We start from the raw sequence: 18,175 nt of genomic DNA, 5'->3' as shown, positions 1-18,175 counted from the left end.
CATCTAGTTCAACTAGTCACCTGGTCTACCTGGTCATCTAGTTCAACTAGTCACCTGGTCATCTAGTACAAGTAGTCACCTGGTCATCTAGTTCAACTAGTCACCTGGTCTACCTGGTCATCTAGTTCAACTAGTCACCTGGTCATCTAGTTCAACTGGTCACCTGGTCTACCTGGTCATCTAGTTCAACTAGTCACCTGGTCATCTAGTTCAACTAGTCACCTGGTCTACCTGGTCATCTAGTTCACCTGGTCTACCTGGTCATCTAGTACAACTAGTCACCTGGTCTACCTGGTCATCTAGTTCAACTAGTCACCTGGTCATCTAGTCCAACTGGTCATCTAGTTCACCTGGTCTACCTGGTCATCTAGTACAACTAGTCACCTGGTCATCTAGTCCAACTGGTCATCTAGTTCACCTGGTCTACCTGGTCATCTAGTTCAACTAGTCACCTGGTCATCTAGTTCAACTGGTCTACCTGGTCATCTAGTTCAACTAGTCACCTGGTCATCTAGTTCAACTAGTCACCTGGTCTACCTGGTCATCTAGTTCACCTGGTCTACCTGGTCATCTAGTACAACTAGTCACCTGGTCTACCTGGTCATCTAGTTCAACTAGTCACCTGGTCATCTAGTCCAACTGGTCATCTAGTTCACCTGGTCTACCTGGTCATCTAGTCCAACTGGTCATCTAGTTCAACTAGTCACCTGGTCTACCTGAGGTACTAGCTCTCCTCACCTGAGGGTTGAGTTGTGGAGGGATCATCTGATCCAGAATGTCTGTCTGAGACACCTGAGGAACCTGGATCAACACACACACACACACACACAGGGATACAGTTATGATATTCATTCACACACAACAAGGAATTCAGTTAGTTAGTAGGCTAGAATTGGTGAAACTCACCATCTCTCTCTGTAGGGGAAACTGGTCCAAGGTACCATACTGAACGACCTGTTCAGACTACAAGAATACACAGATTCTAGATTACACACACACACACACACACACACACACACACACACACACACACACACACACACACACACACACACACACACACACATACACACACACACACACACACACACACACACACACACACACACACACACACACACACACACACACACACACACACACATTAATATTTTGGGTTATTTTATGTGATGAGGAGGAGTTAGAGTTGATGTTTTTCCTAATGAAACTAAAATGGTGTCATACTAGTTTATCTACGAGAGGCCGCCCCGCGCCTGTTTTGATGTTCTGACGGTTGCTTCTCTTCTCAATAACCGTTAAGAAATGTAGATCCTCAAGTCATGTACACGGGAATAGAATCGCATTTCTTAAACAATTGTTTCAAGGGAGACGAGTGTCCAAGGACCATATGTGAGAGAATATTATTATCAGAGCCGGTAAATATATTGTTACGTTGTGTTTATATTAGTTTATGAAAGTCTGCTAGCTTAGAAACTAACAATATGAACCATTATCCAGCTAGCTGGTAGCCATGGTAATCCCTCTCATTCAACGTTAGCTTCCCTATGTGGACCCGTTAGCAGCCAGCTCTGAATAGACCTTTTCACACTGCTTAGTTCTTAGCCCTGGCCCCGTGCTAACTTATCCTGTGTTCACGCAAGCATTTGTTAACTAAGGAGGCTCTTAGCCATGGGTAAAGTTTGGTGCTAGCCCACTTTATAATGTACAAGTGTGAACAAGAGGTTCTTAGCCATGGGCTAAGGTGTGAAGGCGCCTAACTAGAAACACATTTAAGGAAAATAAAACCACATTGTTTATAATAGATTACATTAGAGTTTAGTTTGCTGGATCGAATCCCCGAGGTGACAAGGTAAAAATCTGTCATTCTGCCTCTGGACAATGCGGTTAACCCACTGTTCCCCGGGCGCCGAAGACGTGGATGTCGATTAAGGCAGCCCCCCCCCCCTCACCTCTCTGATTCAGGGGGGTTAAATGTGGAAGACACATTTCAGTTGAAGGAAATCTGTTGCACAACTGACTAGGATAACCTCTTTCCCTGGTTTAGTTGATTAGGATCCCCATTAACTACTGTACATGTAGCAGCTACTCTACCTGGGGTCCATTAACTACTGAACATGTAGCAGCTACTCTACCTGGGGTCCATTAACATGGAGCAGCTACTCTTCCTGGGGTCCATTAACTACTGAACATGTAGCAGCTACTCTACCTGGGGTCCATTAACATGGAGCAGCTACTCTTCCTGGGGTCCATTAACTACTGAACATGTAGCAGCTACTCTACCTGGGGTCCATTAACTATTGAACATGTAGCAGCTACTCTACCTGGGGTCCATTAACTACTGAACATGTAGCAGCTACTCTACCTGGGGTCCATTAACATGGAGCAGCTACTCTTCCTGGGGTCCATTAACTACTGAACATGTAGCAGCTACTCTACCTGGGGTCCATTAACTACTGAACATGTAGCAGCTACTCTACCTGGGGTCCATTAACTACTGAACATGTAGCAGCTACTCTTCCTGGGGTCCATTAACTACTGAACATGTAGCAGCTACTCTACCTGGGGTCCATTAACTACTGAACATGTAGCAGCTACTCTACCTGGGGTCCATTAACGACTGAACATGCAGCAGCTACTCTTCCTGGGGTTCGTTAACTACTGAACATGCAGCTACTCTACCTGGGGTCCATTGACTACTGAACATGTAGCAGCTACTCTTCCTGGGGTCCATTAACATGTAGCAGCTACTCTACCTGGGGTCCATTAACTACTGAACATGTAGCAGCTACTCTACCTGGGGTCCATTAACTACTGAACATGTAGCAGCTACTCTACCTGGGGTCCATTAACTACTGAACATGTAGCAGCTACTCTACCTGGGGTCCATTAACTACTGAACATGTAGCAGCTACTCTACCTGGGGTCCATTAACTACTGAACATGCAGCAGCTACTCTTCCTGGGGTCCATTAACTACTGAACATGCAGGAAACTCTTCCTGGGGTCCATTAACTACTGAACATGTAGCAGCTACTCTTCCTGGGGTCCATTAACTACTGGACATGTAGCAGCTACTCTACCTGGGGTCCATTAACTACTGAACATGTAGCAGCTACTCTACCTGGGGTCCATTAACTACTGAACATGTAGCAGCTACTCTACCTGGGGTCCAATAACTACTGAACATGTAGCAGCTACTCTTCCTGGGGTCCATTAACTACTGAACATGTAGCAGCTACTCTTCCTGGGGTCCAATAACTACTGAACATGTAGCAGCTACTCTACCTGGGGTCCATTAACTACTGAACATGTAGCAGCTACTCTACCTGGGGTCCAATAACTACTGAACATGTAGCAGCTACTCTACCTGGGGTCCATTAACTACTGAACATGTAGCAGCTACTCTTCCTGGGGTCCATTAACTACTGAACATGTAGCAGCTACTCTTCCTGGGGTCCATTAACTGCAGAAACACGTACCAGCTACTCTTCCTGGGGTCCATTAACTACTGAACATGTAGCAGCTACTCTTCCTCGGGTCCAATAACTACTGAACATGCAGCAGCTACTCTTCCTGGGGTTCATTAACTACTGAACATGTAGCAGCTACTCTTCCTGGGGTCCATTAACTACTGAACATGTAGCAGCTACTCTACCTGGGGTCCATTAACATGGAGCAGCTACTCTTCCTGGGGTCCATTAACTACTGAACATGTAGCAGCTACTCTACCTGGGGTCCATTAACATGGAGCAGCTACTCTTCCTGGGGTCCATTAACTACTGAACATGTAGCAGCTACTCTACCTGGGGTCCATTAACTATTGAACATGTAGCAGCTACTCTACCTGGGGTCCATTAACTACTGAACATGTAGCAGCTACTCTACCTGGGGTCCATTAACATGGAGCAGCTACTCTTCCTGGGGTCCATTAACTACTGAACATGTAGCAGCTACTCTACCTGGGGTCCATTAACTACTGAACATGTAGCAGCTACTCTACCTGGGGTCCATTAACTACTGAACATGTAGCAGCTACTCTTCCTGGGGTCCATTAACTACTGAACATGTAGCAGCTACTCTACCTGGGGTCCATTAACTACTGAACATGTAGCAGCTACTCTACCTGGGGTCCATTAACGACTGAACATGCAGCAGCTACTCTTCCTGGGGTTCGTTAACTACTGAACATGCAGCTACTCTACCTGGGGTCCATTGACTACTGAACATGTAGCAGCTACTCTTCCTGGGGTCCATTAACATGTAGCAGCTACTCTACCTGGGGTCCATTAACTACTGAACATGTAGCAGCTACTCTACCTGGGGTCCATTAACTACTGAACATGTAGCAGCTACTCTACCTGGGGTCCATTAACTACTGAACATGTAGCAGCTACTCTACCTGGGGTCCATTAACTACTGAACATGTAGCAGCTACTCTACCTGGGGTCCATTAACTACTGAACATGCAGCAGCTACTCTTCCTGGGGTCCATTAACTACTGAACATGCAGGAAACTCTTCCTGGGGTCCATTAACTACTGAACATGTAGCAGCTACTCTTCCTGGGGTCCATTAACTACTGGACATGTAGCAGCTACTCTACCTGGGGTCCATTAACTACTGAACATGTAGCAGCTACTCTACCTGGGGTCCATTAACTACTGAACATGTAGCAGCTACTCTACCTGGGGTCCAATAACTACTGAACATGTAGCAGCTACTCTTCCTGGGGTCCATTAACTACTGAACATGTAGCAGCTACTCTTCCTGGGGTCCAATAACTACTGAACATGTAGCAGCTACTCTACCTGGGGTCCATTAACTACTGAACATGTAGCAGCTACTCTACCTGGGGTCCAATAACTACTGAACATGTAGCAGCTACTCTACCTGGGGTCCATTAACTACTGAACATGTAGCAGCTACTCTTCCTGGGGTCCATTAACTACTGAACATGTAGCAGCTACTCTTCCTGGGGTCCATTAACATGTAGCAGCTACTCTTCCTGGGGTCCATTAACTACTGAACATGTAGCAGCTACTCTTCCTGGGGTCCATTAACTACTGAACATGTAGCAGCTACTCTACCTGGGGTCCATTAACTACTGAACATGTAGCAGCTACTCTACCTGGAGTCCATTAATTACTGACCATGCAGCAGTTGCTCTTCCTGGGGTCCATTAACTGCAGAAACACGTACCAGCTACTCTTCCTGGGGTCCATTAACTACTGAACATGTAGCAGCTACTCTTCCTCGGGTCCATTAACTACTGAACATGTAGCAGCTACTCTACCTGGGGTCCATTAACTACTGAACATGTAGCAGCTACTCTACCTGGGGTCCATTAACTACTGAACATGTAGCAGCTACTCTACCTGGGGTCCATTAACTACTGAACATGCAGCAGCTACTCTTCCTGGGGTCCATTAACTACTGAACATGCAGGAAACTCTTCCTGGGGTCCATTAACTACTGAACATGTAGCAGCTACTCTTCCTGGGGTCCATTAACTACTGGACATGTAGCAGCTACTCTACCTGGGGTCCATTAACTACTGAACATGTAGCAGCTACTCTACCTGGGGTCCATTAACTACTGAACATGTAGCAGCTACTCTACCTGGGGTCCAATAACTACTGAACATGTAGCAGCTACTCTTCCTGGGGTCCATTAACTACTGAACATGTAGCAGCTACTCTTCCTGGGGTCCAATAACTACTGAACATGTAGCAGCTACTCTACCTGGGGTCCATTAACTACTGAACATGTAGCAGCTACTCTACCTGGGGTCCAATAACTACTGAACATGTAGCAGCTACTCTACCTGGGGTCCATTAACTACTGAACATGTAGCAGCTACTCTTCCTGGGGTCCATTAACTACTGAACATGTAGCAGCTACTCTTCCTGGGGTCCATTAACTGCAGAAACACGTACCAGCTACTCTTCCTGGGGTCCATTAACTACTGAACATGTAGCAGCTACTCTTCCTCGGGTCCAATAACTACTGAACATGCAGCAGCTACTCTTCCTGGGGTTCATTAACTACTGAACATGTAGCAGCTACTCTTCCTGGGGTCCATTAACTACTGAACATGTAGCAGCTACTCTACCTGGGGTCCATTAACATGGAGCAGCTACTCTTCCTGGGGTCCATTAACTACTGAACATGTAGCAGCTACTCTACCTGGGGTCCATTAACATGGAGCAGCTACTCTTCCTGGGGTCCATTAACTACTGAACATGTAGCAGCTACTCTACCTGGGGTCCATTAACTATTGAACATGTAGCAGCTACTCTACCTGGGGTCCATTAACTACTGAACATGTAGCAGCTACTCTACCTGGGGTCCATTAACATGGAGCAGCTACTCTTCCTGGGGTCCATTAACTACTGAACATGTAGCAGCTACTCTACCTGGGGTCCATTAACTACTGAACATGTAGCAGCTACTCTACCTGGGGTCCATTAACTACTGAACATGTAGCAGCTACTCTTCCTGGGGTCCATTAACTACTGAACATGTAGCAGCTACTCTACCTGGGGTCCATTAACTACTGAACATGTAGCAGCTACTCTACCTGGGGTCCATTAACGACTGAACATGCAGCAGCTACTCTTCCTGGGGTTCGTTAACTACTGAACATGCAGCTACTCTACCTGGGGTCCATTGACTACTGAACATGTAGCAGCTACTCTTCCTGGGGTCCATTAACATGTAGCAGCTACTCTACCTGGGGTCCATTAACTACTGAACATGTAGCAGCTACTCTACCTGGGGTCCATTAACTACTGAACATGTAGCAGCTACTCTACCTGGGGTCCATTAACTACTGAACATGTAGCAGCTACTCTACCTGGGGTCCATTAACTACTGAACATGTAGCAGCTACTCTACCTGGGGTCCATTAACTACTGAACATGCAGCAGCTACTCTTCCTGGGGTCCATTAACTACTGAACATGCAGGAAACTCTTCCTGGGGTCCATTAACTACTGAACATGTAGCAGCTACTCTTCCTGGGGTCCATTAACTACTGGACATGTAGCAGCTACTCTACCTGGGGTCCATTAACTACTGAACATGTAGCAGCTACTCTACCTGGGGTCCATTAACTACTGAACATGTAGCAGCTACTCTACCTGGGGTCCAATAACTACTGAACATGTAGCAGCTACTCTTCCTGGGGTCCATTAACTACTGAACATGTAGCAGCTACTCTTCCTGGGGTCCAATAACTACTGAACATGTAGCAGCTACTCTACCTGGGGTCCATTAACTACTGAACATGTAGCAGCTACTCTACCTGGGGTCCAATAACTACTGAACATGTAGCAGCTACTCTACCTGGGGTCCATTAACTACTGAACATGTAGCAGCTACTCTTCCTGGGGTCCATTAACTACTGAACATGTAGCAGCTACTCTTCCTGGGGTCCATTAACATGTAGCAGCTACTCTTCCTGGGGTCCATTAACTACTGAACATGTAGCAGCTACTCTTCCTGGGGTCCATTAACTACTGAACATGTAGCAGCTACTCTACCTGGGGTCCATTAACTACTGAACATGTAGCAGCTACTCTACCTGGAGTCCATTAATTACTGACCATGCAGCAGTTGCTCTTCCTGGGGTCCATTAACTGCAGAAACACGTACCAGCTACTCTTCCTGGGGTCCATTAACTACTGAACATGTAGCAGCTACTCTTCCTCGGGTCCAATAACTACTGAACATGCAGCAGCTACTCTTCCTGGGGTTCATTAACTACTGAACATGTAGCAGCTACTCTTCCTGGGGTCCATTAACTACTGAACATGTAGCAGCTACTCTACCTGGGATCCATTAACTACTGAACATGTAGCAGCTACTCTTCCTAGGGTCCAATAACTACTGAACATGTAGCAGCTACTCTTCCTGGGAACCATTAACTACTGAACATGTAGCAGCTACTCTACCTGGGGTCCATTAACATGTAGCAGCTACTCTTCCTGGGGTCCAATAACTACTGAACATGTAGCAGCTACTCTTCCTGGGGTCCATTAACTACTGAACATGCAGCAGCTACTCTACCTGGGATCCATTAACTACTGAACATGTAGCAGCTACTCTTCCTAGGGTCCAATAACTACTGAACATGTAGCAGCTACTCTACCTGGGGTCCATTAACTACTGAACATGTAGCAGCTTCTCTTCCTGGGGTCCATTAACTACTGAACATGTAGCAGCTACTCTTCCTGGGGTCCATTAACTACTGAACATGCAGCAGCTACTCTTCCTGGGGTCCATTAACTACTGCACATGTAGCAGCTACTCTTCCTGGGGTCCATTAACATGTAGCAGCTACTCTTCCTGGGGTCCATTAACTACTGAACATGTAGCAGCTACTCTTCCTGGGGTCCATTAACTAATGAACATGTAGCAGCTACTCTTCCTGGGGTCCATTAACTACTGAACATGCAGCAGTAACTCTTCCTGGGGTCCATTAACTACTGAACACGTAGCATCTACTCTTCCTGGGGTCCATTAACATGTAGCAGCTACTCTTCCTGGGGTCCATTAACTACTGAACATGTAGCAGCTACTCTTCCTGGGGTCCATTAACTACTGAACATGTAGCAGCTACTCTTCCTAGGGTCCAATAACTACTGAACATGTAGCAGCTACTCTTCCTATGGTCCATTAACTACTGAACATGTAACAGCTATTCTACCTGGGGTCCATTAACTACTGAACATGTAGCAGCTACTCTACCTGGGGTCCATTAACTACTGAACATGTAGCAGCTACTCTTCCTATGGTCCATTAACTACTGAACATGTAGCAGCTACTCTACCTGGGGTCCAATAACTACTGAACATGTAGCAGCTACTCTTCCTAGGGTCCAATAACTACTGAACATGTAGCAGCTACTCTTCCTGGGGTCCATTAACTACTGAATATGTAGCAGCTACTCTACCTGGGGTCCAATAACTACTGAACATGTAGCAGCTACTCTTCCTGGGGTCCGTTAACTTCTGAACAGCAGCTACTCTTCCTGGGGTTCGTTAACTACTGAACATGCAGCTACTCTTCCTGGGGTCCATTAACTACTGAACACGTAGCAGCTACTCTTCCTGGGGTCCATTAACTACTGAACATGTAGCAGCTACTCTTCCTGGGGTCCATTAACTACTGAACATGTAGCAGCTACTCTTCCTGGGGTCCATTAACTACTGAACACGTAGCAGGTACTCTACCTGGGGTCCACGTAAAACAAAAACATATATTACAAAGTACACAACAGTACTAGACAAAAACAACCTAAAATAATACATTCAATTCAACATTTTAAATAAAATGATATATACAGTGCAGAAATTATTCAGACCCCTTCCCTTTTTCCACATTCAGTTACGTTACAGCCTAATTCTAAAATGGATTCAATAATTTCTTCCCCTCATCAATCTACACACAATACCCCATAATGACAAAGCAAAAACAGGTATCTAGAAATTTGTACAAAATCAGTAAAACACTTGAACGAGTAGGAGTGTCCAAACTTTTGACTGGTACTGCATGTATGTAATGTGTATATACTTTATTTATGTACTGTCAGTATTCAGACCCTTTGCTATGACACTCTAAATTGAGCTCAGGTGCATTCTGTTTCCATTGATCATTATTGAGGTGTTTCTACAACTTGATCAGAGTCCACCTGTGGTAAATTCAATTGATTGGACATGATTTGGAAAGAAACACACCTGTCTATACAAGGTTCCACAGTTGACAGTGCATGTCAGAGCAAAAACCAAGCCATGAGGTTGAAGGAATTGTCCGTAGAGCTCCGAGACAGGATTGTGTCGAGGCACAGATCTGGGGAAGGTTACCAAAACATTTCTGCAGCATTGAAGGTCCCCAAGAAAACAGGGGCCTCCATCATTCTTAAATCGAAGAAGTTTGGAACCACCAAGACTCTTCCTAGAGCTGGACGCCCGGCCAAACTAAGCAATCGGGGGAGAAGGGCCGATGGTTACTCTGACAGAACTCTAGAGTTCCTCTGTGGAGATGGGAGAACCTTCCAGAAGGACAACCATCTCTGCAGCACTCCACCATTCTGGCCTTTATGGTAGAGTGGCCAGACGGAAGCCACTCCTCAGTAAAAGACACATGACTGCCCGCTTGGAGTTTGCCAAAAGGCACCTAAAGGACTCTCAGACCATGAGAAACAAGATGTTCTAGACTAATGAAACCAAGATTTAACTTTTTGGCCTGAATGCCAAGGGTCACGTCTGGAGGAAACCTGGCACCATCCCTACGGTGAAGCATGGTGGTGGCATGCGAGGGGGATGTTTTTCAGCAGCAGGGACTGGGAGACTAGTCAGGATCGAGGGAAAGATGAACATAGAAAAATACATAGAGATCCTTGATGAAAACCTGCTCCAGAGCGCTCAGGACCTCAGACTGGGGCGATGGTTCACCTTCCGATAGGACAACACCCCTTAGCACACAGCCAAGACAACACAGGAGTGGCTTCGGGACAAGTCTTTGAAAGTCATTGAGTGGCCCAGCCAGAGCCCGGACTTGAACCTGATCGAACATCTCTGGAGAGACCTGAAAATAGCTGTGCATCAACGCTCCACATCCAACCTGACAGAGCTTGAGAGGATCTGCAGAGAAGAATGGGAGAAACTCCCCAAATACAGGTGTCCCAAGCTTGTTGCGTCATACCCAAGAAGACTGGAGACTATAATCGCTGCCAAAGGTGCTTCAACAAAGTACTGAGTAAAGTGTCCGAATGCTTATGTAAATGGGATATTTCAGTGTATTATTTTATTTTTGCAAAACATTTAAAAAAAACTGTGGTTTCTTTTGTAATTATATGGTATTGTGTGTAGATGAGCGGGACAAAAATATTTAATCAATGTTAGAATAATGCTGTAACGTAACAAAATGTGGAAAAAGTCAAGGAGTCTGAATACTTGCTCTGTATATTGGAAAGACAACAATAGTCAACAGAAGCACTATTTACGCACAATTCATATATTCATATATTTATAGTAAATATACACAGTGTATATATATGTATGTATATATATATATATATATATATATATATATATATATAAATAGTAGAGTCAAATGAGAGCTTTAGTAAGAGTAGAGACAATGTTTTTTAAAGCTAAATGTTATTTTCCCCCTAAGTAACATAACTCTGCATAATGACAGGGCTCTATAGGGTCCTGTTGTTATTTTCCCCCTAAGTAACATAACTCTGCATAATGACAGGGCTCTATAGGGTCCTGTTGTTATTTTCCCCCTAAGTAACATAACTCTGCATAATGACAGGGCTCTATAGGGTCCTGTTGTTATTTTTCCCCTAAGTAACATAACTCTGCATAATGACAGGGCTCTATAGGATCCTGTTGTTATTTTCCCCCTAAGTAACATAACTCTGCATAATGACAGGGCTCTATAGGGTCCTGTTGTTATTTTCCCCCTAAGTAACATAACTCTGCATAATGACAGGGCTCTATAGGGTCCTGTTGTTATTTTCCCCCTAAGTAACATAACTCTGCATAATGACAGGGCTCTATAGGGTCCTGTTGTTATTTTTCCCCTAAGTAACATAACTCTGCATAATGACAGGGCTCTATAGGATCCTGTTGTTATTTTCCCCCTAAGTAACATAACTCTGCATAATGACAGGGCTCTATAGGGTCCTGTTGTTATTTTTCCCCTAAGTAACATAACTCTGCATAATGACAGGGCTCTATAGGGTCCTGTTGTTATTTTCCCCCTAAGTAACATAACTCTGCATAATGACAGGGCTCTATAGGGTCCTGTTGTTATTTTCCCCCTAAGTAACATAACTCTGCATAATGACAGGGCTCTATAGGGTCCTGTTGTTATTTCCCCCTAAGTAACATAACTCTGCATAATGACAGGGCTCTATAGGGTCCTGTTGTTATTTTCCCCCTAAGTAACTTAACTCTGCATAATGACAGGGCTCTATAGGGTCCTGTTGTTATTTTTCCCCTAAGTAACATAACTCTGCATAATGACAGGGCTCTATAGGGTCCTGTTGTTATTTTCCCCCTAAGTAACATAACTCTGCATAATGACAGGGCTCTATAGGGTCCTGTTGTTATTTTTCCCCTAAGTAACATAACTCTGCATAATTACAGGGCTCTATAGGGTCCTGTTGTTATTTTCCCCCTAAGTAACATAACTCTGCATAATGACAGGGCTCTATAGGGTCCTGTTGTTATTTTCCCCCTAAGTAACATAACTCTGCATAATGACAGGGCTCTATAGGGTCCTGTTGTTATTTTCCCCCTAAGTAACATAACTCTGCATAATGACAGGGCTCTATAGGGTCCTGTTGTTATTTTCCCCCTAAGTAACATAACTCTGCATAATGACAGGGCTCTATAGGGTCCTGTTGTTATTTTCCCCCTAAGTAACATAACTCTGCATAATGACAGGGCTCTATAGGGTCATGTTGTTATTTTTACACAACAGACCGACGTCACGTACAGATGCAACTTTTATCAACATAGTCTAGATCAACATTTTTACTACTTCTAAACAAAATCACTTCTTGGGGTGGGGGGGTGGGGGGGGGGGGAGACACGACTGGTTTTGATTATTGCTTGAACAGTCGCTAAGATGATATTTGGTTGTGATTTAAAACACCTACTTTGGATGCAGCCGTCGTTAGCTATAACGCTGACGCTCATTAACAGGATGTAGCAGAACATCGTTAAAGAGACATTTTACTGGTTTTAGGTGGATGTATAACGCAGTTTATTTTTTTTGATGATAATAAACATTTGAATAAATAGCCTTAAAATCCAAAAGTGAATCCTAAAGGGAAATGCCAACATGCTAGTGGTGTATGAGAACTGTTCTCCCACCAATTTGCGTGGAAATGTTTTCAAAGACAGAAAGGGGTCTATATATATAACAGAAAGGGGTCTGTATATAACAGAAAGGGGTCTATACATAACAGAAAGGGGTCTATACATAACAGAAAGGGGTCTGTATATAACAGATAGGGGTCTGTATATAACAGAAAGGGGTCTGTATATAACAGAAAGGGGTCTATACATAACAGAAAGGGGTCTGTATATAACAGAAAGGGGTCTATACATAACAGAAAGGGGTCTATATATAACAGAAAGGGGTCTGTATATAACAGAAAGGGGTCTGTATATAACAGAAAGGGGTCTGTATATAACAGAAAGGGGTCTATACATAACAGAAAGGGGTCTATATATAACAGAAAGGGGTCTATATATAACAGAAAGGGGTCTGTATATTACAGAAAGGGGTCTGTATATTACAGAAAGGGGTCTATACATAACAGAAAGGGGTCTGTACGTAACTGAGCAACATATTAAATCTGTTTTTGGTTGGGGTAAAGTGGAGAAACCCATAGTGGCGTGTCGGGTATGTCTATCTGGTTGATGTGTATACTACTAGATCATACAAGTGGTTAGGCATTTTCAACAGAAAAATGTTTCCTTAAAAAACTAGGAGAAGTAGTTAATTTTTCAACTGCGACATACTACCATGTTAACGTGCAGGTAACGACAAGGTGTGCTGCTTTGTTTTGAGAAAGCTACAGCTCCTAATGTATCACATGGGGATGTGTGGAGACGTACTCCTCAGTCTGAAGTGGCGCCACTTGTCTGACTCGCTGACTGGTGAGACGCTTCAGGAGGGCGGTCACCTGCGCTAGCAAGGCTGAGGTCTTGAGTTTGCGGGGAGGAAGTGGTACTCGCTAAGCAAGCAGGGTGCTGTCCTTTACACAAGGTCTATATTTGCTGCACTTAACTAGAGTATAGGGGAGGGAGGGAACATGTAGAATATGGACTGGTGAAACTCACCATCAGGGGAGGGAGGGAACATGTAGAATATGGACTGGTGAAACTCACCATCTCTCTCTGTGGGGGTAGCTCATCCGTGACATCATACTGAGGGACCTGTAAAGTCAGGTCGTTATTGTAGAAGAGAAACTCAACGAGAGAAATTCAACGTTTAAATCTGATTAAATTAAAGGTAAAATAAATACTCAATGTTCACCTGATGCAAAAGTAACATTAATACCAGACATATTAAACAGTGTATAGAAGGACAGATAGGAAAGACACAATCTTTCTATGTGAGGCTGAAACATCCAAACTCAGAATAACAACACATTTCATTAAAGTATAACATATGTAATAATGTAATAATAAGCTCCACCAAAGTAGAACATCTAGACTAGAGGTCCTCCACAGTAGAACATCTAGACTAGAGGTCCTCCACAGTAGAACATCTAGACTAGAGGTCCTCCACAGTAGAACATCTAGACTAGAGGTCCTCCACAGTAGAACATCTAGACTAGAGGTCCTCCACAGTAGAACATCTAGACTAGAGGTCCTCCACAGTAGAACATCTAGACTAGAGGTCCTCCACAGTAGAACATCTAGACTAGAGGTCCTCCACAGTAGAACATCTAGACTAGAGGTCCTCCACAGTAGAACATCTAGACTAGAGGTCCTCCACAGTAGAACATCTAGACTAGAGGTCCACCACAGTAGAACATCTAGACTAGAGGTCCACCACAGTAGAACATCTAGACTAGAGGTCCTCCACAGTAGAACATCTAGACAAGAGGTCTTCCACAGTAGAACATCTAGACAAGAGGTCTTCCACAGTAGAACATCTAGACTAGAGGTCCTCCACAGTAGAACATCTAGACTAGAGGTCCACCACAGTAGAACATCTAGACTAGAGGTCCACCACAGTAGAACATCTAGACAAGAGGTCCACCACAGTAGAACATCTAGACTAGAGGTCCACCACAGTAGAACATCTAGACAAGAGGTCCTCCACAGTAGAACATCTAGACTAGAGGTCCACCACAGTAGAACATCTAGACTAGAGGTCCACCACAGTAGAACATCTAGACAAGAGGTCCTCCACAGTAGAACATCTAGACTAGAGGTCCACCACAGTAGAACATCTAGACTAGAGGTCCTCCACAGTAGAACATCTAGACTAGAGGTCCTCCACAGTAGAACATCTAGACTAGAGGTCCACCACAGTAGAACATCTAGACTAGAGGTCTTCCACAGTAGAACATCTAGACTAGAGGTCCTCCACAGTAGAACATCTAGACTAGAGGTCCACCACAGTAGAACATCTAGACAAGAGGTCCTCCACAGTAGAACATCTAGACTAGAGGTCCACCACAGTAGAACATCTAGACTAGAGGTCCACCACAGACAACACAGTGGAACATCTAGACTAGAGGTCCACCACAGTAGAACATCTAGACTAGAGGTCCACCACAGACAACACAGTAGGACATCTAGACTAGAGGTCCACCACAGTAGAACATCTAGACTAGAGGTCCACCACAGACAACACAGTAGGACATCTAGACTAGAGGTCCACCACAGTAGAACATCTAGACTAGAGGTCCACCACAGTAGAACATCTAGACTAGAGGTCCACCACAGACAACACAGTAGATCATCTAGACTAGAGGTCCACCACAGTAGAACATCTAGACTAGAGGTCCACCACAGTAGAACATCTAGACTAGAGGTCCACCACAGACAACACAGTAGAACATCTAGACTAGAGGTCCACCACAGTAGAACATCTAGACTAGAGGTCCACCACAGCAGAACATCTAGACTAGAGGTCCTCCACAGTAGAACATCTAGACTAGAGGTCCTCCACAGTAGAACATCTAGACTAGAGGTCCACCACAGAGAAACATATAGACTTGAGGTCCACCACAGCAGAACATCTAGACTAGAGGTCCACCACAGTAGAAAATCTAGACTAGAGGTCCACCACAGCAGAACATCTAGACTAGAGGTCCACCACAGTAGAACATCTAGACAAGAGGTCCACCACAGTAGAACATCTAGACTAGAGGTCCACCACAGACGAACATCTAGACTAGAGGTCCACCACAGCAGAACATCTAGACTAGAGGTCCACCACAGCAGAACATCTAGACTAGAGGTCCACCACAGTAGAACATCTAGACAAGAGGTCCACCACAGTAGACATCTAGACTAGAGGTCCTCCACAGTAGACATCTAGACTAGAGGTCCACCACAGTAGAACATCTAGACTAGAGGTCCTCCACAGTAGACATCTAGACTAGAGGTCCACCACAGTAGAACATCTAGACTAGAGGTCCTCCACAGTAGACATCTAGACTAGAGGTCCACCACAGTAGAACATCTAGACAAGAGGTCCACCACAGTAGACATCTAGACTAGAGGTCCTCCACAGTAGAACATCTAGACTAGAGGTCCTCCACAGTAGACATCTAGACTAGAGGTCCACCACAGTAGAACATCTAGACTAGAGGTCCTCCACAGTAGACATCTAGACTAGAGGTCCTCCACAGTAGAACATCTAGACTAGAGGTCCTCCACAGTAGACATCTAGACTAGAGGTCCACCACAGTAGGACATCTAGACTAGAGGTCCACCACAGTAGAACATCCTGACTAGAGGTCCTCCACAGTAGAACATCTAGACTAGAGGTCCACCACAGACAACACAGAGAACATCTAGACTAGAGGTCCACCACAGCAGAACATCTAGACTAGAGGTCCTCCACAGTAGACATCTAGACTAGAGGTCCTCCACAGTAGACATCTAGACTAGAGGTCCACCACAGCTGAACATCTAGATTAGAGGTCCTTCGACACCCAAAAACCTTTGATTATTAACATTTGAGTTGAGCCAATTCTCCATTTTATTATAACATACGTGATGTCATTGTCTCATACATTATTACATTATCTAGGTAAGGTATCCCTGTAGAAGTTACTGGTTCTTTAGGTTATCACATATTCAGTCCATTACACCACTCTGTTCAACAGTAAGGTTTTCCTGCAGTACTTACTGAACTAGTCAAAGCTGCTCCCAGCAGACAGAACGTTAGAATGAGCACACCCGTCATCCTTCTCCTGCAGGGAGTGGGCGTGTCCACAGGGAAGAGTTGGAGAATGGTTATTGTCTACGCTGAACTAAAATAGAAACACAACACGTAAAGCCCCATGTTTCATGAGCTGAAATAAAACAATTACAGAAATGTTCCATATGGGGGTGGCAGGGTAGCCTAGTGGTTAGAGCGTTGGACTAGTAACCGGGAGGTTGCAAGTTAAAACCCCCGAGCTGACAAGGTACAAATCTGCCGTTCTGCCCCTGAACAGGCAGTTAACCCACTGTTCCTGCTGAGGAGTATTTCTGTCTGTAATAAAGCCCTTTTGAGGTGAAAAACTAATTCTGATTGGGTGGGCCTGGCTCCCCAGTGGGTTGGCCTATGCCCACCCATGGCTGAGCCCCTGCCCAGTCATGAAATCCATAGATTAAGGCCTAATGAATTTATTTCAATTTACTGATTTCCTTATGTGGACTCAGTAGAATAGTTGAAATTATTGCATGTTGCATTTATATTTTAGGTCAGTATAGTTAGTGTGGTCTGAACGACCAAGCATCTCTCTTACTTTTCCCCTGGTCTGTTGGTTAAAGACAAGTATCTGTTCTGAACGACCAAGCATCTCTCATTCAGGACAGATACTTACTTGTCTTTAACAAACAGACCTGGTTAAAGACAAGTATCTGTCCTGAATGACCAAGCATCTCTCTTACCTTTCCCCTGGTCTGTTGGTTAAAGAGATCTGTCCTGAATGACCAAGCATCTCTCTTACCTTTCCCCTGGTCTGTTGGTTAAAGACAAGTATCTGTCCTGAATGACCAAGCATCTCTCTTACCTTTCCCCTGGTCTGTTGGTTAAAGAGATCTGTCCTGAATGACCAAGCATCTCTCTTACCTTTCCCCTGGTCTGTTTATTAAAGACAAGTATCTGTCCTGAATTACCAAGCATCTCCCTTACCTTTCCCCTGGTCTGTTTGTTAAAGAGATCTGTCCAAAAATCTGAGATGATACCCCAGCAAGATAATTCATCAGGGTTGAGGACATTACTGGTGAGTGTGAGTCGTACATGCCAATCCTGACCTATTTATCACAGACCCTAGAGGAGGTGTGATCTGGGCTCTGTGGGGCATCCCTCTCTCTCTCACCACAATTCTGCCCTCTGTTACTGTCTTCCTGTTATCTTGTCAGGATAACAGGATGTTGCTTTGGTTAGGCGTTGAGGAATGTGTTTTTTCATG

The 18,175-nt window shown here is 44.6% G+C and overlaps 1 protein-coding gene and 1 long non-coding RNA gene across 3 annotated transcripts in view; both read right to left on the bottom strand.

Annotated features, from left to right (window-relative positions):
- LOC110510319 (uncharacterized) overlaps positions 1–17,716 on the bottom strand; it is a 29,133-nt gene extending 11,417 nt beyond the window's left edge. Inside the window, exons 1-5 of the mRNA XM_090213387.1 lie at positions 17,652–17,716; positions 16,903–16,966; positions 13,869–13,964; positions 907–963; positions 739–801 (exon numbers count right to left, since the gene is read on the bottom strand). Of these exons, the coding sequence (XP_090069513.1) occupies positions 739–801; positions 907–963; positions 13,869–13,964; positions 16,903–16,966; positions 17,652–17,701 (330 nt within the window). The 5' untranslated portion in view covers positions 17,702–17,716. The remainder of the gene's footprint in view (positions 1–738; positions 802–906; positions 964–13,868; positions 13,965–16,902; positions 16,967–17,651) is intronic.
- LOC149973529 (uncharacterized) lies at positions 2,239–12,574 on the bottom strand. Of its 2 annotated transcripts, XR_016490081.1 has the most exons (4): positions 6,896–12,574; positions 4,440–6,373; positions 2,918–3,917; positions 2,239–2,395 (listed from the first exon to the last, which is right to left on the bottom strand). It is a non-coding gene; the product is annotated as an uncharacterized LOC149973529 (long non-coding RNA). The 2 variants fall into 2 exon arrangements; XR_016490080.1 differs by lacking the exon at positions 2,239–2,395 and having other exon boundaries at positions 2,445–3,917.
- Positions 17,717–18,175: the final 459 nt, after the last annotated feature.

Source organism: Oncorhynchus mykiss, chromosome 21 (genome assembly GCF_057628025.1).
Source record: "Oncorhynchus mykiss isolate SJ-2025 chromosome 21, ASM5762802v1, whole genome shotgun sequence".
Classification (NCBI taxonomy): domain Eukaryota; kingdom Metazoa; phylum Chordata; class Actinopteri; order Salmoniformes; family Salmonidae; genus Oncorhynchus; species Oncorhynchus mykiss.
The sequence above is the reverse complement of the archived record's forward strand: the minus strand, read 5'-3'. Positions and strand labels throughout refer to the sequence as shown.